General features: G+C 38.4%; 1 protein-coding gene across 1 annotated transcript in view; it reads right to left on the reverse strand.

The window, feature by feature from the left end:
- The window catches only part of STARD9 (StAR related lipid transfer domain containing 9), a 113682-nt gene that overhangs the window by 52537 nt on the left and 34707 nt on the right, over positions 1-26438 (reverse strand). Inside the window, exons 8-16 of the mRNA XM_063318298.1 lie at positions 22015-22084; positions 21444-21516; positions 17626-17693; positions 16176-16273; positions 13331-13531; positions 6507-6604; positions 5576-5653; positions 4728-4802; positions 3360-3539 (exon numbers count right to left, since the gene is read on the reverse strand). Of these exons, the coding sequence (XP_063174368.1) occupies positions 3360-3539; positions 4728-4802; positions 5576-5653; positions 6507-6604; positions 13331-13531; positions 16176-16273; positions 17626-17693; positions 21444-21516; positions 22015-22084 (941 nt within the window). The remainder of the gene's footprint in view (positions 1-3359; positions 3540-4727; positions 4803-5575; positions 5654-6506; positions 6605-13330; positions 13532-16175; positions 16274-17625; positions 17694-21443; positions 21517-22014; positions 22085-26438) is intronic.

Consider the following 26438-nt stretch of genomic DNA (forward strand, 5'->3'; position numbering starts at 1 on the left):
AAAAAATTAAATAATCCTAAATCAAAAAAATAATGTTGGACTATAATCTGGCATATAAACATAACTTTTATGAATGGAATATGTAAAACATGTCAAACGACAAACTGTAGCCTTTATCCACAATTATTTCATTTCTACAGAAACAACTAAACAGATTTACTTCTAGATAAAAGTGGAAAATATTTCTTGCCTAAGGGAAATTAACAAATGTATGGAATATTTATTCTGTTCTTGCCCAATCAAGTAACATGTGTACGAAATGTGATAAATGAGTTTTAGAAGGGCAAGCTTGATCCTACAACTGCTACAGTAGCTAGCTGCCTTGGCAGAGATTTTGGGGTGTGGCTGGGGAGCAACGACAACCTCCATTCTGAGTCCCCTGGCCTTTCACCTTCTGATGAAGGATAGAGTTATGTTCCTGTGTCCCTAAGCTAGCCTGCTGCCACTGAACATCATGCAGGACGCATCACCAATTCAAATGTCAACTTTTTATATGAAATAGAGAAAAGCTCTACGTTGTCAGGTAGGATCGGCATTAGTTACGTGGAGGGTTTTACTGTGAAGTATTTTTTGGGAACTTATCTGAAGGTCTAGTTTCACAGCCCTCAATGTACTCCTCTAGCAGGGAAGGCTACAGAAGTGGTGGGATTTTTTTTACATTCAGTAAGAAGTAGTGCTTGTTTATATTTACTGGTTAAATTACCCCAACTGAATGTTTCGGGGAGGCATCATTCCAATTAGAGCAAAATGGATGACAACAATAAGAAAAGAAAAGGAGACAAACTAAGGGAAATTTAAGCAAACCTTTTTCAAAAGGGAATTTTTTGCCCACCAAGAATACCCATTATTCATAAAACCGGGAGAGACTCTGCACTCCTCTCTGCTGCCATAAGACACTAGCAGCAGCAGGACAGAAGAAAGCAGGTAAAAACTAGCCAGTTTCCAGTTTCCATTCAATTTATAATTTGGTAAGAGGAAGAAACGTGGGCCAGAGAACATTTGTGTCACCGAGATATTTATAAAAATAATAAAGACGGGATAAAACAAACAAACAAACAAACAAACAAATAATATGCATCATTAGGCACTGAGACCAATTGACACAAAGGATCCTTACTCCTATCAAGAGAGTTCATTACAACGTAATTCTGTATTTCCGATTTTATAGCAGTTGCTGCCATCAGCCAAAAAAGATCCATAAATAGGTATGTTAAAATACAGTAATGGGAAGAATATAGGGATCTTCTTTGCCATTCATGCACATGGCACAGCAGCATTTGATTATGGAAAGGAAAAACAGCATTTTACCTTCTTGTTCTGCAGATGAAATAACAGATACCTGAATTTTAAAAGGGCAAAAGCATAAAGAAAAGAAAAAGCAGCATCTAGAAGCAAAGAAAGAGGGGACAAAGTTGTTAGTGTAGTGTTAATGAAACAGACCTAAAAGGGTTTAATAAGGGTTCTGTTGATAAAAACTGGAATCTAGGCTTCTTGCCATACAAAAATATCCTCAGACTCTTTCAAGTACTGTAAATTAATTAACACGGGGGAAAAAAGACCTGTTTTGCTTTGTTATAAATATAAATATTTAAAATAATTATTTAAAAAATCTTTCTACTGCATTCTATGTTATAACCAGTGGTTACAACAATAAACGTCACTACTACTACCGCAGTCTTCCTGAAACTGATGTAGTAGGATTGCAAAATCCCCCAAAAATCAAGCCAGATGTGCTACTGTGTCAGAGCTATTGCTCTGCCACAACAGACATTCTTTGTAAATCTTGCCAAACTCCTGAACAGGCATTTGAAAAAGATCCAGGTTTTTGTTCTAATAGAACACTTAGGGAAAATATTTCAGCTGGGTAAGTATGGCATTTGCATCAATTGTGAAATCATGCACGCACCAAAACTTTAAGATGAAAAAAGTTCATCAGGCAAATTGTCTGAAATATTTTTTGCCAGCTGAAATTTAACAACGTGCGTATTTTAAATGATGAATGTTAGTTTAGAAGAAACAAAAGAATGTGATATATTAATGCACATATGCACAAATTCCTTAATTTCGTATATTCCCCCATAATTATCTCACAATAATTGTGCTGAAATACCAATAATAAGGACAGACTCTGTATCAGCTCTGCAATGGTTTCCAGTCCCTAAAGTGATACAAAGTATGTTTACTCTGCTTCATTAATGTGGTTCGTGAGTGGCATTGTCCTAAATGTTTACTGCAGGGCAAGTAAAGGTGCAGCGCCTGGTGGATTTTCCTGCTGGCAGAGAAAACATCCAGTAATCATTCTCCCTAGGTGGGGAGAGGATGGAAGAAGGCACACATTTTGCCAGATGGCTGGAGCATGGATCTGGGACAGAGAGCCTTCCCAGTAAAGCAGGAGAGCCTCTCTCCTCCTACTCTACCGGAAAGCCCCAACCCAGGCACAATTGGACACAACTGAACAGATTAAAAAAACACACAATGTTGCTTTAGATATGTAAATTTAAAAATAAGATTAACATTATATTTTAAGTACTTTAAAAGCAAACATGGTAATATTAAAATGCACAGATGTTATAATTTATATTACAACTTCCTTGTAAGTGATATTTCTCTTAGGCAAGTGATTAACAAGTTGGATGTTCTATATTTTGGGGGGTATAAATGCTGATTCTTAAAATACATTTCTTTTTAATCTATCCTTTTTCCTTCGTGTTTTGCCAGCTAAGACGACAGCCTATTTGCACACTTTGAGCATACAAAGAAACAATAAATAATTTTAAAAACTTTAAAATGTATAAATGTATAAATTTATTACCAAAGATGTTTCATATGTAGGTATCATATTTTCTTTTTCAGCATACTGATATATTTAAAATAAAAAACTACAGTAATGGCAATTATAATTTAAAATGTAAGAACTTTAGGGTTTGAGTGACATAAAAATGCAAATCATAACTACAATAACAACAGGCAGACATATTAAACTCCATGATGCAATAAAGTCAGATTATTAGGGTAAAGATAAAAAAGTGTACTCCTATTTTAAGAATACAGCTAGTTATCCAAATTTACTGCTAGTCTTTATTACTACGTTGTTGATTATGCTACTCAGATGTTTAATATCTGAGGTTTCCTCCTACAAAACAATACTATGAAGCCCAGATAATATATCAGGCATGGAAGAAGAAAATTTAAATTAAAATATGAACATTTAGAAGTTCTATCTTCTGAACCTTTTCAAAACATTTTCAATTATTCTGAGTTACATTATTAAGCAAATGCCACAGATTCAACATTTTTTACTCATAATCAAGGCTTACATCATTTCAAAGAAATAGCCAAATATAGAGGTCTCATCTCACCCTGAGATGATACAGTAAGACTCCAGTACTAAGGATATCATCGTCCATGGCCATGAAATGAGGTAAACTGGAATCTATTGTCACTCCAGCCTTTTTCTTGTTGATATCCACACTGTACTCTTCCATAATAGCTTTTCTGTTAATCCATTTATCTGTCCAGTCTTTGGTCAACTGGTCAATCTTCGGGGACGATAAATGAGAAAAAAAATGCATATTTTAATACAAGTTTTTTTCATGCAAGAAAGACAAAATTATTAAGGGCTATATATTACTCCAACTGTTGCTGGGAAATAATTACTCTATTATTTAATAGTACACATTACTCTATCCAATATACTGGATAGTTGTGGCCCAAATTGAGTAGGTTGATTCACAGCACTTGAATAGGTGAAAACTATTATTTTGATTCCTGTAGTCAAGAAATGGAGCGTCTTATCTTCCTGAACAGAATACCAAACCAGAAACCTTAACAGCACAGTGATTTTTTTCATAAATTGCATTAAGGGACACCAATCATACAAATTTGACGATAAAAAATACATAGAACGTAGCACTGAATTGCTTATTCCATTTCTAAAATGAGGGTCATGATTAGAAACATAAAATTCCAATATATTTTAAAAGTTTCTTTTTGGAAAAAAACTAAAATATATACAATATTTAATTCTTAATATCCTTTACTGATATAAAGTAACTTTGTTACTTTAAAACATTTATAATTTGGTTTGCTTATAAAAGTATGCACTGAATATAATTAAAAAGTTTGTTCAAATAATAATTATGAATTTACAGATCAAATTTATTTTAGTATGTTTTTAATTTGTGATACAATTGGAACTTCAAATTGCTGAAGGCAAATGGTTAAGTTGAAAACAGAAAAAATAATCAGCATTGCAGCAAAAAAAAAAAAAAAAGGACAATTCCCTAGAATTTTTTTTTCCATTGTGTCAACTGGTATAGAAAAAGATAATTTCCACAGGAAAAAGATTGAGAAAAGGAGTGTGTGGGGTAGTTGAATCAAATCCAAAATATACATTTTCTAAATGTAAAACACTATCATTGTCAGCAGTTTCTACTTCTTTTTATTCTTTTTTATTCTTTTATCATTTTCACCAACTTCTGAAAAGTTATGTTTTGCCTATATTAATATAAGCTACTTTACCTTTAAAATTTTTTGATTTGGTGTGAGTATTTCCAAATACATTTCATTCATATCTTACCCGTTTTATTTATCAAACAAAAATATTTGGAAATATTTCAAAACTCTTCTTCCACTCCCATTTTCTATTTTTCCCTTCTCTCCCAGATATTAATCTACAGCATGAGCAATTTTGCATGGTTTCTGAGAAAAACACAATGCATACAAACCTTAATTTCATTCTGAAGTACTAATTCCGTAAGATTTCCATCTTTGTCATCACTCCATGAAGGACTAGAATTCATCTGTGGAGACAAAGCATTAATAAGATCTCTGAAATGTTTCTATATTTAGTACATATCAATGACCTGAGAGTGGGAAGATAAAGCCAGAACAGAAAAGACTGTGTCACAATTATGCTATATTTGACTATTCATATTGTAGGAGGCCTAACATTCTTATATTCACAATACACTAATTTCTAAGGCTATATAAGAAATGAATATATATTTTATTTTATTTTGTCTGTCCATTTTTTGAAATCCATTCAATGCTAAGTATCTAAAATGTAGCTTCAATTTTCTTGTTCACATCTCTGTACAAGTAGGGCATTATGTATAATATTTGGCAGTGGCCAGGACATTTTATTTTCCTTTTATTGACTTCTTGTGAGCTGAAATCTAATTTGGAAACAGAGATCCTGCCCTAGCTCATTAATTATAGCCAACCAGCACCATCCTGTAAATCACAGCAGAAATTTGGCCCATTGCATGAGAAGTACATTGTATCATGCTCTGCCAAATTACAGAAAGTTTAATGACAAAAATAAATATGATATACTCTGAAGAATTAAAACGATTTTTTAAAAGATTTAATTGCAGATGCAAGAGCCTTGGTCCAGTTTAAGATCCTGGCAGTAAGAAATCTGACAGATATCTTGGGAAAAAGCCAATCATAATAGGCAATACTGGATTGCCATCTGATTTGGTATACAGCAAAATTATACTTCTAACAATGTATTTTTGTACAGATTGACAGAATGATTTTGATTCAATATAGGTAATATAATCTCACATACCATCTCAAAGTTCATCAACATAACCTTCAATCTATCTATTTCTTCTTGTAATTCTCTAATCAGTTTCACATTTGCATCCTGAAAAATTAGACATCAACATACTTTTTAAAATGCAAGGACACAATTCATTGGTTATAAACAATATTTATTGGACATTTCTTGGCATTACCACTCAATATATTATGCCCTAATTACCAGGAATGAAAAAAAAATCAAGGATTGCACAACATTCTTACTTCTCCCAATCGTAAATGTCTAAATTACAGTAAATCTTCCTTCTCAAAGTGTGATGATTACTGGGGGATAGCATGTGTAGTAAGTAAATATATGGTGGAAGCACACTTTACCATACAAGTAGTCCTCACTTACTGACTGCCTCATTCAGTGACTGTTTGGAGTTACAACAGTGCTGAAAAAAGTAGTTTTATCACCAGTCCTCAAACTTGCAGCGGTCGCAGCATCCCTGTGGTCACATGATCATGATTCAGGTGCTTGGCAACCAGCATGCATTTATGATGGCTGCAGCATTCTGTGGTCACATGATTGCTATTTGTGACCTTCACAGCCGGCTTCCAACAAGCAAGTTAATGGGGAAGCTGGCAGGAAGTTGCAAGCTGCAGTCATGTGATGTCACGCTTAACAAACCATGGTGATTTGCTTAAAAACCGCAGCAGAACTGACGTCGTAAGTCCAGTGCAGTCACACGACATTCACTTAACAACCCATGTTGCTTAGTGATAGAGTTGCTGGTCCCAATAGTGTTTGGTAAGTGAGAACTACCTGGAATGAATTAGGAAAAAAGGCCACACTAAAAGAACTATCAGTATTTTAAAATATACGTTAAAATTATACAAACAAAAATGATATAATCCTTTCAAGCAACTAACAAAAATGCTTAATAAGAAAAAAAGAAACAGCACAAGTAGCTCACCTCATTTACCCGAGGTTTGTTAATAATTTTTTTGGCATTTGAAGCATATCGCAAGGTGTTCACAGTTTCATTATAGCAACAGCTTGCAGGAGAGATAGCTACAGATGGAAAAAGAAAATAACTAAAGAAATGTAAAATGCGTTTTAGATATTTTGACTGCAAAACACATTTGCATTTTATTCTTCCACCCAAAAATATTATGAGACGGTGTGATACAATTTTCATGCATGCAAATCACCAGAAATTGTCAGTAACAAAAACTGGAATATTTGGAAGAGGAATTAACTTAAAACAATAATGGTCTTTGCTTTGTGTGATTACTTTCCTGAACCTGCAGTTCTGTCCAAGACCATCTAGTAAATTCTTGACTAACTTGGGAGTTGGCAGCCCACAACTAGGGTCTGTGTCACCCGGGGCAAACATGGATTCTGTGCCCTCCCTCATGGGTTGGTAAGGGAGGTGTTAGCAAGTTTTATTATTCTATTATACATTAAATTAATAAAACGTTCAGTATACAAATACTATTTTTTCATTTTGGCACCCCCCCCAACGTGGCGCCCAGGGCACATGCCCCGCTTGCCCCCCCAGTTGCGGCCCTGGAAGTTGGAGCCACATTTTAGATGCCTATTTATGCTATAAGATATATTTGAGCATCTAATAGTTTATTAGTCAAATGTTGATGTTAATTCAGAGAATAGATGAATCATATAATAACTTTTGCCAAAGTAAACTTCGTTGAAAATATGGGTAGATGATCTTTCTTTGCAACAGATGGTCACAATCCTTTTTCAAGTCAGTTTTCTTTGAAATAGATAGATTAGCCAGCAGGCAGATTTGTACTTTTTAGAAAGTATGAGACAAAGCTACACCTGTCCTTCTTTGAGGACAAAGAAACTTACACCCCAGTGAACACCAATCCCATACAGAAACTGGACAACCAGGTAAAAAGAATTCTCAACAACCTCACCAAGAAAGGTCAAATTACACAAGAAGAGAAGAGGTGGATGAAAAGCAGTGGACCCGTCCTCCCACGCTTCTACGGACACCCCAAGATACACAAGCCGGGCATACTACTTCCGCCCATTGTATCATTACCAGGGACTCCCACATATAACACAGCTAAAGAGCTTACAAAGAAACTCAGACACCTCACAGGGGAGAGTGAACAGTCGATCAACTCCCCACTACAGTGCCTCCAGAAGATCAAAAACATAAAAATAGAAGATGAGATCATGGTATCATTTGACGTTACAGCTCTCTTCACATCCATAGACCTGGCACTAGCGAAAGAATCTATGGCTGCAGTTCTGCGCAACACACCTGACCTAGCCAAATACACCACAATAGAAATACCCAGGATAACGGATCTCATCAACCTCTGCCTTACAACCTACTTTCAGTTTGATGGAGAAATATACCAACAGATCAAAGGAACACCCATGGGATCACTGATTTCAGGACTTATAGCAGAGATTGTAATGCAGCGTCTGGAAAGGATAGCACTCCCACACACACAACCCAAAGTATGGATCTGGTATGTAGATGACACTTTTGTCGTAATACAAAATAAACAACTGGAAGAAACCCACAAAACCATCAATAACATCTTTAATGGAATAAAATTCACAAGGGAGGAAGAAAACAACAACTCACTACCATTCCTGGACATCCTCATCAGTAGAGGAAATGATGGTAAGTTAGAAACACAAGTCTACAGGAAAGATAACCACACCAACCAAGTGCTCCACTACCAAAGTAACAATCCAACCTCCCACAAGAGAAGCTGTGTAAGAACATTATTCAGACGAGCACTTACACACTGCAGCCACCCAGAACACCAGAAAAAAGAAAAAGATCATCTGTACAGCATCTTCCAACAAAATGGATACCCACTCAACTTTACCAAAAAGTGCCTCACCACCCAACCCACTACAACCCAACCAATGGAAACTATGAAAAGGATAACACTGCCATACATCAGAAACATCTCAGAAACCACCAACAGACTGTAACAACCACATGGCATCACCGTAGCACATAAACCAACTAAAACTCTTCAAAACACATTAAGCAACCCAAAAGACCCAATAGCCCAAGAAGAAAAAACAGGAGTTATTTACAACATACAATGCAGAGACTGTAACAGCCACTATGTAGGACAGACAGGCAGAAGACTAGGAGAGCACATCCACGAAAACCAACTAGCAATCAGAAGACACGATGAGAACTCCTTAATCTCACAACACATGGACAGACTCAACCATAGTTTCAACTGGGAAACAGTGAGCATCCTGTTGTTGTTTATTTGTTTAGTCACTTCCAACTCTTCGTGACTTCATGGACCAGCCCACGCCAGAGCTTCCTGTTGGTCGTCAACACCCCCAGCTCCCCCAGGGATGAGTCCGTCACCTCTAGAATATCATCCATCCATCTTGCCCTTGGTCGGCCCCTCTTCCTTTTGCCTTCCACTCTCCCTAGCATCAGCATCTTCTCCAGGGTGTCCTGTCTTCTCATTATGTGGCCAAAGTATTTCGGTTTTGCCTTTAATATCATTCCCTCAAGTGAGCAGTCTGGCTTTATTTCCTGGAGGATGGACTGGTTTGATCTTTTTGCAGTCCAAGGCACTCTCAGAATTTTCCTCCAACACCACAGTTCCAAAGCATCTATCTTCCTTCTCTCAGCCTTCCTTATGGTCCAGCTCTCGCAGCCATATGTTACTACGGGGAACACCATTGCTTTAACTATGCAGACCTTTGTTGTCAGTGTGAGGTCTCTGCTCTTGACTATTTTATCGAGATTTGTTATTGCTCTTCACCCAAGGAGTAACCGTCTTCTGATTTCCTGACTGCAGTCAGCAACTGCAGTAATCTTCGCACCTAGAAATACAAAGTCTTTCACTGCTTCTACAGTTTCTCCCTCTATTTGCCAGTTATCAATCAAGCTGGTTGCCATAATCTTGATTTTTTTCAGGTTTAGCTGCAAGCCAGCTTTTGCACTTTCTTCTTTCACCTTCATCATAAGGCTCCTCAGTTCTTCTTCGCTTTCAGCCATCAAAGTGGTATCTTCTGCATATCTGAGATTGTTAATGTTTCTTCCAGCGATTTTAACTCCAGCCTTGAATTCCTCAAGCCCAACATGTCGCATGATGTGTTCTGTGTACAAGTTGAATAGGTAGGGTGAGAGTATACAACTTTCCCAATCTTAAACCAGTCCGTTGTTCTGTGGTCTGTTCTTACTGTTGCTACTTGGTGTTATACAGATTCCTCAGGAGGCAGACAAGATGACTTGGTATCCCCATACCACTAAGAACTTGCCACAATTTGTTATGGTCCACACAGTCAAAGGCTTTAGAATAGTCAATAAAACAGAAATAGATGTTTTTCTGAAACTCCCTGGCTTTTTCCATTATCCAGCGGATATTGGCAATTTGGTCCCTAGTTCCTCTGCCTTTTCTAAACCCAGCTTGTACATCTGGCAATTCTCGCTCCATGAATTGCTGAAGTCTACCTTGAAGGATCTTGAGCATTACCTTCCTGGCATGTGAAATGAGTGCCACTGTTCGATAGTTCGAACATTCTCTAGTGTTTCCCTTTTATGGTATGGGGATATAAGTTGATTTTTTCCAGTCTGATGGCCATTCTTGTGTTTTCCAAATTTGCTGGCATATAGCATGCATTACCTTGACAGCATCATCTCGCAAGATTTTGAACAGTTCAGCTGGGATACCGTCGTCTCCTGCTGCCTTGTTATTAGCAATGCTTCTTAAGGCCCATTCAACCTCACTCTTCAGGATGTCTGGCTCTAGCTCACTGACCACACCGTCAAAGCTATCCCCGATATTGTTATCCTTCCTATACAGGTCTTCTGTATATTCTTGCCACCTTTTCTTGATCGCTTCTTCTTCTGTTAGGTCCTTGCCATCTTTGTTTTTGATCATACCCATTGTTGCCTGGAATTTACCTCCGATCTTTCTAATTTTCTGGAAGAGGTCTCTTGTCCTTCCTATTCTATTGTCTTCTTCCACTTCCGCGCATTGCTTGTTTAAAAATAATTCCTTATCTCTTCTGGCTAAACTCTGGAATTTTGCATTTAATTGGGCATATCTCCCCCTATCACTGTTGCCTTTTGCTTTCCTTCTTCCTTGGGCTACTTCTAGTGTCTCAGCAGACAGCCATTTTGCCTTCTTGGTTTTCTCTTTCTTTGCGATGTATTTTGTTGCCGCCTCCTGAACAATGTTGCGAAGTTCTGTCCAGAGTTCTTCCGGAATCCTATCTACTAAGTCCAGTCCCTTAAATCAATTCTTCACCTCCACTGCATATTCCTTAGCAATATTAGTGAGCTCATATCTAGCTGATCTGTGGGTCTTCCCTAATCTCTTTAGTCTGATCCTAAATTGTGCAATAAGAAGTTCGTGATCAGAACTACAGTCAGCTCCAGGTCTTGTTTTTACCGACTGTATAGATGTCCGCCACCTTTGGCTGCAAAGGATGTAGTCAATCTGATTTCGGTGTTGTCCATCTGGTGAAGTCCATCTATAAAGCCGTCTCTTAGGTTGTTGGAAGAGAATGTGTGTTATGCAGAGTGAGTTGTCTTGGCAAAATTCTATCAGCCTATGTCCTGCTTCGTTTTGTTCTCCCAGGCCATGCTTCCCTGTAATTCCAGGTGTCATTTGACTGCCCACCTTAGCATTCCAGTTCCCCCTGATGAAAATAACATCTCTTTTAGGCGTGTTGTCCAGTAGGTACTGCAGATCCTCATAGAACTGCTCTACTTCAGCTTCTTCAGCATCTGTGGTTGGGGTGTATATTTGGATCACTGTGATGTTAGATGGCTTGCCCTGCATTCGAACTGAGATCATTCTGTCGTTTTTTGGATTGTATCCAAGCACTGCTTTAGCCAGTTTGCTATTAATTATGAAGGCTACTCCATTTGTTCTGTGGTCCTCTTGTCCACAGTAGTAGATCTGGTGGTCATTTGATGTGAAGTGGCCCATTCCAGTCCATTTCAGTTCACTGACGCCCAAAATGTCTACCTTTAATCTTGACATCTCACCAATAACCACATCCAATTTGCCCTGGCTCAAAGATCTTACATTCCAGGTTCCAATGGTGTGTTGATCCTTAGAACATCGGATTCGCCGTTCACCACCAGCACCATCGGCCGCTAGCTGTCCTTTCGGCTTTGAGCTAGCTGCGTCATCACGTCTGGGGCTAGTTGAACTCATCCTCTCTTCCTCCCCAGTAGCATTTTGACCATCTTCCGACCTGGGGGTCTCATCTTCCAATGGTATACCGACATATCTCTGGTTGTACTGATCCATTTAGTTTTCACGGCAAGGATACTGGGGTGGGTTGCCATTACCTTCCCCAGGGATCGCATTTAGTCTGACCTCTCTGTCATGACCTTCCCGTCTTGTGTGGCCCTTCACGGTTTAGCTCATGGCATCATTGAGGTGCTCAAGCTCCAGCACCACGGCAAGGTAACGATCCTTTGCTGAAGGTGAGAATCCTAAACAAAGCCAAATCCAAAAACGCCAGAGAATTCCTGGAAGCCTGGCACTCAGACAAAGCAGCCATCAACAGACACGTAGAGGTAAACAACATTTACATACCATTCAAAAGACACAATAGAAAAGCCAAAAGACCAGTACAGTGCTTTGCCAGCAATCAACACCAAGAAATGCAAAAATCAACACTAGGATCAACACCAGACGAACCATGAAACAGCACAATACACCCTAATCAAGGAACTATTAACTCAGGCAATCAACCAAGCAGCAAACAACAGCCCAATTAAAGAACTCCCAAGGAGAGAACAACCCCCTATCAACACAAGCAGGGCAAGCCAGAGTATATAAACTGAGAGCAAGGCCCACTCCCTCCTCGCACTGAAGATGTTGCCTAGTCTGGCAATGAAACGTCTGCAAGAAAACAGCAAGGCTCAGAGAGCACCAAGGACTCCACAAAGATCAATTTAGCCATGATGACACATGCCTTGACAACATTTGACTAAATTACTGGAACATGCTCTATTCACGTCTTGTGTGAAAATTTTCTACAACTTTAGCTTATCCATTATTTGGCAGTGATGGCTGCCTGCCCTAAGGAGCAAATAGCATTGATTACACAATAACTGGGTAGGCTTCTAGCACAATTTAAAAGTATGGTTGGCAATTTAAATTCCTAAAAGTCTTTGCTGCAGCAAACTTACAGACCATCTACTCCCATATAACCCTGTCTGTTCTTTAAGACTGGCTAGAGAAGCATTTCTTCAAAACCCACTGGCTGCAGTGATATTTCTGGCTGGATGCAGGAAAGAAATTTCCCCAAGACAGTGCCTAATTTATGGAATTTTTTTTATTTTTAATGTTCTTGTTTTGCCCCCTATTATCTAATCAAAACATACTGCAGCAGATAATTGGTTTGCTGTGCTGATTTGCTAGCAGATTATGTCCTGTTTTAGGCTGTTCTTTCTTCTTTATATTATTAACAGTTTATGTAGTTTTTAAAAAATATTTATTGCCAGATCCCTGCATGTTTTAACTACAGTGTAAGGCAGCATATAAATCTTTTGAAATAAACAGTAATATCTCATCTATTACTAGATATTATGTGGTATTATCTACAACTATTGACAGTAAAATACAGTTCCATACTCAAGTTTATACTGTGGCAGAAAGCCCCTGCTCAGTTATTTTCTATGTTACACATCTTTCAAAGGAAGGAATTACAGTACATTCTGCTTGGGCAATTAACTGAATTCTGCCTTTAGGATATTTAGAACATATGACCATCCCTGAAAGCAAAGCAGAACTTCAGACTTACTTGCAATCATTATGGTCTTGGAATTGCCTCCCAAACTATCCTTTAGAAGCCAAGTAAGAATGGAATCCCGATATGGAACATAAGCCTGACGCTTACAGCCATTGATATTGGATCCACAGTAACTGTCTGTACGGTCACTGTCCACTTCACTGGCTATACTGCTGACGCTCTGGCAGCTGCTGAACATCTGAGTGTTTTCGGCTAAGAAGCCAAAAAAAAAAAAAAAAAAAGGTCAGACTTATACAGTAAAAAAAAAAAATTCAAGCGATCCAAAAACACTTTTCACGCTGTAGTAATTTTGAAGCAGTCCAAAACTAAAACTCTTCTGTTCTGTTACTGAATAATTTTTAGGCAACTTTTGAGGGGCCAAAGGTCACAATTCAGCCATCCAACCTTATGTAAAGGCTGGGAAGCCATCAAATGATATTGTCATGTCATCAGAAAGGCACAATGGACTTTTCATCCCATGGGTGGGGGACTCTGAAGGTAGGAATGGAAGCAGAGGGCCTTTGGGAAGTAAATTGGCAGCATCCCATCCTTAACCACCTCCAACAAAAAACTTGAAAAATGGGCTGAAATTACAGCACCAAAATTGGTGTTGGGAACCTATTACTTTAGTGTCATCATGGCAAATGGTTGGTTGAACAAAATAGTAAATGGCAAACCTTTTACACTTAGTTTATTTGCTTTTATTTTTTAACTGTGTTTTCTTGGACAAATGTTCTCCAATGTGTTGTACTGAGGATTTAATGATGCTGTGACCCATTTGTATTTTCACATTATTGTATCCATACTGTTTTCTAACAGCACAAAATAGCAAGAAGAAAAAGAGTGAAATATTAATGGGGAAAAAAGAACTTCAGGGAAACATCTGAAATTTTTCAGGAGGTCACAACAGACAGGAACATTTATCCCCAGGGAAGACAGATATTGGAAATGCCCCTTTTCTTTTCTTTGCTGTGCATTTCAGCTACAAAATTATTTTGAATTCTATAAAGCAAGTTTTTCCCACAACTTACCCAAGTTCACACAGCAGAAGGGATTTCCAGTGAATATGCAATTTAATGTGCAGGACCTGTTTGCTACAAACTTCTTACAACAATAACTTTTTCTTTAAATTAACTAATTTCTCTCCCTCCTTCTCAAACAAGTATACCTGCATACAGAGTGAAGGAGCAGAATGGGACAAAACTGATAATTATGTTATAAACTTTAATGCTAGCTTCCTTTCTCTTTGAATTTGAAGAACAACCATAACTTAAAGGAACCCATTTAAATACCCCTGATATATGTGTGCTAACTTGAATGTGCTGGAAAAAAACCAAGGATAAATTTGAAATTGGCTAGAAAAAGCAAATAGGGTAGCCGCCTTATAAAAGTGACCAGAACACACACTCACACAGGGAAGATACTTTCATTCTCTCACCATTCCACACATTCTCAGCAAAGAGCCACTACGTTCTCCAGCAAATTGCTGACACCTTCCCACCATGGAAAGCAAGGGGTCTGCAACTGGCATTGCTAGGAAGGGGCTGGTAGGCAGAGTCCATTCATTCACCAAGTGATTCTTCATCTTTCTTCTAGACCATAAAGCAGGGTTTCTCAACCAGGGTTCCGCGAGAGGTCCCTAGGGGTTCCCTGGGAGATCACAATTTATTTAAACAATTATTTCAAATTCAGGCATCTTCACATTAAAGAGGTAAGTTTCAGTCTTTATTCTTAGTTTAAGAACACCATTAATGCATATGTACAGGCCTACACATGAAACGAATATAATAATTTTGTAACTTCTGGCCTATATTTGAGCCTGAATGTGCAGGGGTTCTCTGAGGCCTGAAAAAGATTTCAAGGGCTCCTCCAGGGTCAAAAGGTTGAGAAAGGCTGCCATAAGGCATACAAGTTTCTTAACTTCATGATCACTAAGCGGTAAACCAGAAAGAAGCGGAAGGAAAGCAGAGAAGGAATTGAAGGCTAAAAGAAAAGGACTGCTCTTTTTCTGTTATTTTCCTTAATACTGCAGCTGCTTCCTGTTTCCTGAGGTTTGCCTGTTGACATCAAAAGGTAACAGGAAATGAAGCAACTTAGCAGGAAGAAACTGAAGGGGGATACAACCAGCAGGGCTCTTCACTGTCACGTAGCCATTGTTCCTCGCACTCCTCATCTCCTGCAAAAGGGTGAAAAGAAACGGAAGAGGGCAAAGGGCACTGCTTCCTACTCTGTCCTCTCAAGTCACCATGTTTCTTCTCCTGGTTTCCCAAATTGATTACAAACTGATCACAGACCAGCATAGAGCCAAGACAATGCCAGCAGGGGAACTATGGTTCTGGCAGTGGCAAAGAAGTGAAGTAGACGGGTGAGACCACCGAGAAAATTAGACAGAGAAGACAGATGGTAGAGGTGCATGGCAGCAGCAGTGACAAATGGAGAAGCAGTATGATAAGGGGGACTGCAGAAAACTTGAATCATTGTCACAGCCGGTCATCTGCAAGATGGGAAAGGCTCAGGGGGCTGCATGATGTCGCTTCAGGGACCACATGCAAACTCAGAGTGTGCATCTCTGCTGTAATTAATCCACAGAGGCAAAGACCAGAGCTCCTAAAAAGGAGGGGAACAAGACCAGAAATCATCAGGAAATCACAGCTTAGCGCAAAGCATGAAGGCAGCCAATGCTTTTTTTTTATTATCCTGCTCCCCATCTAAGAACAAATGAAGTATTTTATGAACACAGTACTTCATTTATGTGCCATACCTGCTTGCAAGTATGCTTCATAGGAAAGTTCAGTAGGTGATCCGTTAGCATTTGGTTAAGTTCTTGTATTCAAATAAAAGTTAATATTATTTTTACCTAAAGTAGAGATGACAATTCCAAGAGTAACTAATGATTTGTTAATGTTGGCACCCTCTGTGATTCGATGCTTGCAATAACTAGGATCAGCCTTTTCACTGAAACACACAACCAAAGAGACAATTGAGGCAACAGAGGTAATTATCAGTATATAAAAGTAGCAGCATAAAAACAAGGAATAACAAAACACCAGCCAACTCTCAAATAATTAAAAGAATAGCCTGTTCTCACAAAAACGAGCCCCAAATAAAGTTTTCTATTATTTCCAAAGATGCTACAGTTTAAACTCTGGCAAGGAAGTCCCACTATTGAAAAGTCTGACTTATCCACGGACTTACCACAGGTATGGCCCTCCAGATATTACAGAACTACTATTCTATCATCCCTAGCTATTAGGTGCGTTATTCATTTATGAGGAGGCAACAGGTGAATATGTTTATTAAGACCAGCTTTATTCAAACAGTATGAACAAAGTTCAGGCAATACGAGAGATGTAGCTGTAGTTCACTAACAGCTAGAGGGCTGTAAGGTCTACATTTGTGGCTTAATATGTAGGAGGAGTACGTAAAATTTCATTTTCAGTCATGAAGCTGATCTTAGTACCACTTCATTTATTGTTTGGAATATAATTTCTACTCTATGGATGTAAGAAAAACAAAGAGGAATGCGCTAAACAGCAACAATAAAACTTTCTAAAAAAAGGCTTAATATTGTTTGAACATTTGACTCGTTTGAGCTGCTCAGGCTTTTCTTTAGGAAAGAAAAGTGTTTCGGTGTTATAAAGTCCAGCTTTTAATATTCTTTTTTGGGCAAAATTTATTTTACATTATGTATTGTGTTTCAACTTACAGCTTTTGTTTCTTTTAAAATTATCAGATGCAGATACAAATTCAAGCTAAGAATTAAGGGCCTGTATATCCAACCGCTAGGAGGCAGAAGCATTCCAAAGTTTCATTTTTCAGGAGTACTGAAATTACTCCCAAACACCACGTACAGTAAATACATCTTCATGTAATCTGTTTAAGTTCTAAATACAACTCTAACAAAATCCATTTCATTACTTCTCCAACTGTAATATATTATAATTGACAAATGTAGCTGAGCCTTTCCTCTTCAATTAAGAACACTTGTCAGAATGGTGTTCATCAACATTTGTAATGTAGTATTAATCAGTTTATTGGTAAGAGTTTCAAAATCTGTTTTGGATTTTATTTTGAAACTCGTGAGAAAGCCAGTAAAGGTAGGCAAGATCATGTGTAAGGCAATTTGCACACAGCTATCAAACTTTATCACAATTAAAACTGCAGGCTGCCTACCAATTAAAGATACCAGTGTTCTGTACACCTTCAAATATACCCAAGAATTCCCCAGAATCCACACACAGGAATACCACAGCAAACAGTACAAAATGGAAATTGCTGATGAACAGTAAACAATCATGAATAATTACCTGCCTGCAAGGTCCACTAAATTGATCTTGCTTGCTGTTTCGGAAGGCAGATTATTCTCAAGTATAGCCTGAAGGAAAATAAATTCAAGTAGAATGATTTCAGAGTAAAATTGTTATTCTGATATACAGGTAGTCCTCGCTTAATGACCACAACTGAGACTGGGATTCTGGTTGCTAAGCGAAGTGGTCATTAAGCAAATACGACCTGATTTTATGACCTTTTTGTGGTGGTGGTTAAGCGAATCACTATGGGCATTAAGCAAACCACACAGTCATTAAGCAAATCATGCAGTTCCCCTTGATTTTGCTTGCCAGAAGCTGGCTGGGAAGATTGAAAATGGCAATCATATGACCATGGGATGCTGTGACAGTCATAAATGCGAACTGGTTGCCAAGCACCCAAATCATGATCACATGACTGGGGATACTGCAATGGTTGTAAATGTGAGGACCGGTCATAAGTCGTTTTTTTCAGCACAGTCATAAGTCCGAACTGTCACTAAACAAATGGTTGTTAAGCAAGGACTACCTACAGTATACTAGATTCCATAGAAATGGCTGGAAGAACAGACTGATTATCTGTATGTGAGGTTCTTCGAGTAGTCAACTTTGCATTTATAGCAATGGGATTGCATGCCTGCAAAATTTATTTATTTTGAAACTCATAAATGTTATTTATACAGATTTTTACCCTGTTACAATCTCAATTCTCGAAGTTTATAATGTCAAATTTAAAAACAATAATTGAAACAATATGCAATCCAAATAGCAAACATTTTCTTGGCAAGGTTTTTCAGAAGTGGTTTGCCATTGCCTCTTTCCTAGGGCTGAGAGAGTGTGACTGGTCTAAGGTCACACAACTGGCTTCGTGCCTGAGATAGGACTAGAACTCACAGTCTCTTGGTTTCTAGCCTGGTGCCTTAACCACTACACCAAATTGACTCTTATATATCTTATCAAGATATTATTAAAAGGCTCTTCAGAAAACTTCAGTTTTTATTAACTTTCTAAAACCTACCAGGGAAAGGGCCAGTCTCATCTCAGTGGGGAGCCATTCCATAATGTTGGCACTGCTGCAGAGGAGTAGCACCTTCCAACTTTGGCTCCCTTAACGTCTCAGAAATGTGGGACCAGGAGCCCCTCTATAGGATCAAACACAGCAAGGCCAAATCTGCTTGGAGGAGACCATCCCGTAGGAACCCAGGTGCCAAATCATGATGGGCTTTACAGATTAATATCAGCACTTTGAATTGTACTTGGAACTAAATTGGTAACCAGTAGTGGGGCCACAAAATAGGTACAATGTGTTTCCAATGTTGGAATCAGTTAAGACAATGGCCATTGCATTCTGGACTAACTATAATTTCTAGGTGATCTATAAAGACAGCCACATGTGAAGTGCATTGCAATGGTCTATGAGAGCATGAAAACAGGGGGATAAGGACCAAGCCCTGTGGTACCCCATAAGTAAGGGACTGATCTGTCCTAGTCTGATCTGTCCTCTAACACCACCAAAGACTGAAACCGTCCACCGAGGAAGAAGTAAATCCCCTGCAAAACAGTGCCTGTAACCCCCAATCTCCACAGGTGGTCTATTAAGATACCATGGTCAATAGTATCAAAAGCTGCTGAGAGGTCTAAAGGACAAGGCAAAGTGCATTATCTGATCCAGGTCCCAACACAGGACATTATAGTTCCATACTCAGGCCTGAACCTGGACCAAAACCAGACCAGATAATCCATTCCTTCTAGGGTGCTGCAGAGCTGATCGTCCATCAGCAAAAAAGGAAGGCTGAAGACAAGACAATGATTATCCAAGGCCACATGATAAACAGACAGCCACTTCAGCAAGGAGCACATCTCTTTCAAGGTAGTCAGAAACTGCCCTTCCCATGATCTACATGGTCACTCTTCCTCCCATTCCCTACAACAGCCAGGAGGAACAGTAAGACAACTGACATTGGGCACAGGACCCTATCCACTTCCTCAGAGCTCATAGGCCAAAAGGAATCCTAGATAACAGGGCAAGATAATGCTCCAGTTACCACTGTAGATTGCCTACTTGGTGTCAAGACTGTGGCAAATCCAAATAACTATGGTGGCAAAGTGCTGGGCAGACTGGTCACAGAGGCCAGGTGGGAGATCCCTCTGATGATTCCCCTTTAAGAAGGAGTTAGTAACCTTAAGCAGGGCTGTCGAATGGCAGTCTGCTAGTGCAACAAGGGAGCAGAAGTAAGTCTGCTTTGCTTCCCTTAACACCACAGTATAGGTTCAAACATGGGCATGTGTTGTTTGCTTTTTGTCTTTTAGATTGTTGCTGGAAGCCAGAAAGATGCATGGAGACAAAGGGAATGTGTCTGGTGAAGCAACAGTCCCAGTGAACAAGACAAAATTGGAGAAGAATGAAGGCCTGAAGGCCCTCCTTGTCTGTTAATCTAGTGTATCATTTTAGAATTGTCTCTGAGTATTTGGAGGAAGTACTGCTTAAAAAGCTCTAATAGATTTGAAAACTGTTGCCCTTTGAATACATTGATGTGTTTTATCTTCTTAGCTCTGAGCCAAAACAACTTTCATACAAAGGCTCATGTGGCATGTTCTCCATTCTGACACAGAAGCTAGAATATCAAATTGTATGGAACCCTTGTAAAATTTATTTTTAAGGCAGAATGATTATCCACTAAAATCTCTGAAAACACTCCTAGAGTTCGTTACGCTACTTTAGAACACTCTAGAACAGAATCTAACTAAATTCCAAACTACCGTATTTCCTGCTGGGATCTGTGCAAATGTTCTAAAATGGAACTGATCAATACTGATAAAGCAGTCTATATCTGATGGTATATATCAGGGATCCCCAAGTAGGCACTGTCGACCCTCAAGGGTCTATGGGACTATCCAAGGGGTCGATAAATGTCCAAGGGTCAAAAGGGGTCAGTAAATGGCCGAGGATCAATAGGGACAGACTGAACCTGGGAGAGCGTGGTGACTTACGAGTAAAACTCCAACCAAGTATCAGTGCCCTTGTTGACACTCATCAGATACATCCTTTCCATCAATGATATCAACAGTTTCAGTAAAAAAGGTATGTTAAATCATTTTTTCATATTTTAAATATTTAAATATTGCCTAATATTAAAGTAGTATTTATTAAATTATTTTCATATAATAAATGTTTGGGGGTTGATGAACAATCTGAAACTTCATGAAGGGTTTGATGAGCTGAAGAGTTTGGGGATCCCTGGTATACACAGAATAAATGGTGGTAACACATAAAGGTTGTGCAAATAAAAGAGAACATTGCCCAGTAAAATTGCTTAAAAGGAATAATAAGGCCACTACGCAACAAAAGACTAGAGTTTAAAACTCCTAATCAACTTTAAACTAACTTGAACACTGAAAATTTTCATCAGATATGAAGCTGTAAAGGTTTTTAACTATAGCAATCTTTTCTCTTAGCAGTTCATTGGGCAGACAGGGAGAAAGTGTGAAAATGAAAGGTAGGTTGGCATAAAGCGAGAGAGAGAAGGATATGAGGGGAAAAAAGAGGGGGAGAGGAAATGATGGCCTTTTCATATTTGGCTTCCACCCTACTATCACTATCAAATTAACTCACTTGGATGTGGCCTTCAAGGGAAAAGAAAGCTACTCATCTGTATTTCAGACAGTGGCTGCACATCTACAGGGATAATATAATGTTCCACTGGAACAAATTAGTTTTATGAGAATGTCATTTTGCTACTCTGTATTTATAGTTGAAATCAACACCAACAAGATTTGCTTTTATGGGTTTCAAAAATTATTGGGAAAATTCAACTAACTTGAGTATACTGGATGGTGAAAATAGCATGGGATCTGCTGCTGGCATCATGAACATGGGTAGCTGCTGTAATTCTACATGCAAGAAAAGAAAAGTTAATATTTTATTTTTTGTTAGGCAGGTAATGATGACTAAGATAACTTACATGGAAGAATCGAAAACAAGTTATGATGCATAAGATTCTGACCTTGGTACAAGCTGCTGACAGTTTTGATTATATCTGGATTATCCTTGGATCCAAATGTAAAACCATATTCCATCATATGAGTAAGCTATACAGAATCACATGGACTTCACATACTGCTGGACATAGATTATGCCCATAATTTTTATAAAAAAACAAGAAAATAAGTCTCAAAAAAATAAAACATTTAAACCAAGAAACTACTCTTTAAACAAGATTGTTTGCAAAATTAAAAACACCACTAATTTGTATGCTAATATGGATGATCAATCTTTGCAATGATTAACAATTCTTTTTTGCTGATGAAAGCTATACTACAGAATGATAATGAGAAAAATCATTACAGATAAGAAGCTAACATGTATTAGTGTACTTTAATGCAAAATACCTATTTGCTATTCCTTCTTCCAGAAGTTGAACTACTTGTCTGTAGTCTGTAACCACATGTTGAGATAGCCCTGGAAGAGATTTTAGGAAAGAAGGATCAATAGTTTTTTTTTAATCTTCCTGCCTTTTAAGCCTACTATACTCAGCATCCACAGAGGGTACTAAAGAATAGAAATCAGTTCTGTGGCACTGAGAGCAGGAGAGGCTTTTTTGATGACCCCCTGCTAGCAGAAGTTTGCCTGTCTGGTATCCCGGAAGACCTTTTCCTGTGTGAAGCCCAGGCTGTGGAATGTACTTCTCAAGGGGGTGTTTTTGGCCTCCAACCCAAAGTACCACCTCCAGGAAAAAAGAAAAAGAAAAAGACAACAGTATCTTCCACCAAACATTTAATTATTAGTTCAATTAATCTTTTATTTTAATGATACTTATTTTTTTCTTTGATTTTCACTGTACTGCTTTGATTCTTACACTTAATAATCTGTTGTAAGCCACCTTGAATGTCAAATAGACAGAAGAGCAAGATATGTTTAAAAATAAATACATTAATATAAATAAATAAAAAATGAATAAGTGAACAAAGATTTCCAATTAGAAAAATACACTATGGATGAAACAAAGGATCACAATACTGCTGAAGCAAGAAGAAACAACTTGTTCATACTTATGGTCAATGTGAACACATAACACATATCAAACTTAAGTTACATATTTGAATTGTATGGAAGGTCAGAAATATGTATTACTAGGGATACCCGGTTGTTGCACAAAGCATTTTCCATAATTTTCATATAATCTCCCAAGTCTCCTTTTCCCCTGTTAAAAATTAAAACATTTTCCCTATTAACTTCTATTAAAACATAATATGTGACAGATAATTTTCAAGCAATAGCCAAACAAGTAGAAAATGGGATTGGAGAATTATAATGCAATGATGTCACATCCATTTTTAGTTGAGATATCAAAGCAACAGTAAATAATCAAGCAAGATTACAGCCCTGTGGAGTGAAATGGTTTGGAAATCTCACAAATAAATTTGCTCACAAATAAATCTGTAATCACAGTCACCAGGTAAATGGTGACAGTGTATGGTAACTAAGCAGAAGACCAGAAAGCAATGCATTAAGACGATCAGGAGAGTAGGTGGACTGGTCAGGTAGGGTGGTGGCATCAATGGAAAAGGAAGACACTGGAAGATCAGGGAGAGGGGTGGGTTTTGTCTTCAAGCAGGACAGTGGGAGATAAGGCTCTGGGTGGGCTGGCAGACAGACCACATGAAAGTGAAGGTATACAGTATGGAAGATGACACTGACGGAGATATGCAAGATCCATCGCCTGGGTGGGGTGGGGGAAATGAAATATATTTTAAGTCCACACCAAGCAGATAATAGTTGGAAGTGACTCAGAGAGAGACCCCTCCTTAATTTGCTGGAGTATAAGGAGGAGGAGGAAGTACAGCATAATCAGATTTGCAAGATTCTGTTATCATACCCAATTTTAATAAAAGTCATTTCAGCTTCCTACAGAGTTGACTTCTTGGTCTAGCCTACCTAACGGGGCTAGCAGAACAGGAGAGATGGACAAGGTATCCCAGCCTTGCCCTAATTGCCTCCCTAGACTTTCCGTGGACAAAACCTGGAACACCTAAAATGCTCTGGGTTTCAGATCAGCTGGACCTTGACCCACCTGGAATAGTCTGACTGAACTGCCTTATATTTTCAGTTGAACAACAATAACATTTTAAATTTATATCAATGTCAATGTCAATATCTTATTACATCACAGACCAGAATTACAAATAAAATACAAATGTATACAAATACAGATAAAAATGCATTAAAATAAAATAAAACAAAACATTATAATATTAATGGTGGGATCATTAGTGGGCAATCAAAGTCTGCCTAATTTTACAGACAGTATAACAAAATTTAGCTACGTTCAAAGAAACTGAACCATACTGATCAGATAGCAACAACTATACATAAAAAAAGATCAGAATTTCCTGGACATTTTATCAAATAAGGAGTTATAAAATGGGTCTGTGAGTCCTTACAGAAGGTACAGTAAAGCAGGACGTGAGCTGTAGTTTCAATAGCCCCTTGTCCACTGGGGCACAATCTCATCTCATATAGAACATGTTTGTATTGGCCCTCCAAAACTGCTGTGGGAAGAACATTGCAACATGCTAGAGTTAATGCCCTTCGGAACTTGGAGACAGTTATATAATGTAAATATCTCGCCAGTTTATAAAAATGGGCTTGATTGCTCAGGAAAACATTCTTAGGTAGAGCAGACAGGTCCTGTTGGACTTCCAGATCTTTGATACATTGTTTAAATGCACTAAGTGCACACTCATAACCCATTATTAGGAACACTTCCCTGGAGAAGCCAAGATGTTGTAGCTTTTGGGAAATAGTCCTAGACCATATTGATTTATAGTTGTCCTCAATAAGGAAAGAACTCAAACCTGTGGCAAAGAACAGTCATTTCAACCAGTGTGCTATAATACAAGTCCATGCACCTGCTTCAACTTTAGCCAGCCCGGCCTCCCTCCTTAATACTACCTTTGGAACGCAGAGGGCTACCTGGAATATAGCCCTTAGAAATTTGGATTGAACCCCTTCCAGAGGGGTAAAGGAAGGGTAAAGTCCTAGCTGTGCACCAAAGAGTAGTTGTACCCGAGCCTTAGCTGCATAGAGCGTCTGTGCTGCTGGGGTATGCTGTGCTCCTCTGGTAAAATGAAAGGACTGAATTGCAGCCACTGTTTTTTGAGCATTTTGTATGGCATAGTTTTGATATGCATTGCGTTTAGTGGAGCTATGGAAAAACATTTCCAAGTATTTAAAGGATTTTACTTGTTCAATATTCTGGCCATTTATCCTCCAGGCATGCAGTTTAGGTCTCTTTGCAAAGATCAAAATCTTAGTTTTGCTATAGTTAATTTCAAGTGCTTCCTCAGAGCAGTAACTGGCCAGAGCATTCAGGGCTTGTTTAAATCTGATTAACGTTTGTGACAGAAGTACTATGTTGTCTGCATACAGCAAAGCTGCAGTATGTCTACCTGCTAGTTTTGGAGGGTGATGTTCTAATCGATTTATTTTGGCCACGAGTGGATTTATATATAGATTAAACAGCAGAGGAGCTAAAATACATCCCTGCCTCACTCCTCTATGAGCTGGAATCTCATTTGTGTAGCGGCCTTGCATACTGCATCGAACTTTGATTCTACAGTTCTTATAGAGATTATGCATAAGCAACAGTAACCATCTGTCAATGGTGGTGTGCAGGAGCTTAGTCCAAAGCCTTGCTCTGGGAACTAGATCAAATGCGGACCTAAAACAATGAATGAGGTATATAGTGTTGAGCCTGTTTCAGACATATATTTTTTGGCCAGATGTTGAAGTATAAGGGCATGTCCATAGATAGAATGAACAGAACTGAAGGCCACTTGCTTGCCCAGCAATATATGCTCTAAATCAATCCAATGAACTAATTAGTTCTGTAAGTGTCTGGCATCGAGCTTACTTATTACACTTAACAGGATAATAGGCCTGTAATTAGCAGCCATGTCTCAGGAGCCCTTTTTGCAGATGGGCACGGTAATGGCTAGGGCCCAGTCCTCTGGAATTTGCGCAGTATGATTGACATAAGTGAACAGGGAAACAAGAACACGGGTCCACCATTCCAAATTATTGCGTAGTATTTCGGACATAATCAAGTCATTGCCTGGAACTTCACCAGGCTTTAGCTGATTTATGAGAATCTTTATTTCAGCACTTGTGACTGAGCCCAGCTAGGGAGTAGATTAGCATTAAGATTTAAGTCAAATGTAGGAGACTCTTCCTGTGAATATAATGCTCTAAAATGGTCCTCCCACACAGATGCGGGTATAAGGTGAGGAAGTAAAAGGGGCCTGTCAATTGGATGGAGAGCTATCAGGTGCCAGAATAGAGTGGAATTTCTGGCTTGAGATGCTGTTATCAGTTGCTGCCAGGAAGCCCTAGTGAATTCTTCTTTCTTCTTTTGTAGAAGATGTCTGTACTGTTTCTTCAGGAGCCTGTATTTTCAGTTGAACAATAATAACTTTTTAAATTTATAATAAATAGGTTATATTCCTTGGTCTGCTTTTCTAAGCAGCTACTTTATATGCCAGCTAATTCCTCCTTCTGATCTTTCAAGGCTTCCTGGCCATATTAGGTACTGATGGCTCCTTCTATCCATGTATCAGGATCATATTTCACTGTTACTATGATCTGTTTAATAATTCACTCAAACTAAATCATCAGTTTTGAAATCAATTCAGTCTGTGTATACAGCATTTTACATCTATCACATGACATTGTTAAACAAAGAGAGTTTCATTTTTTTGGACATGGAACCAAGCTTTTCTGAAAGTCTGAACTGCAGTGTTTCGCTGTTAGCAGC

This window comes from Candoia aspera, chromosome 1 (assembly GCF_035149785.1).
Source record: "Candoia aspera isolate rCanAsp1 chromosome 1, rCanAsp1.hap2, whole genome shotgun sequence".
Taxonomy (NCBI): Eukaryota; Metazoa; Chordata; class Lepidosauria; order Squamata; family Boidae; genus Candoia; species Candoia aspera.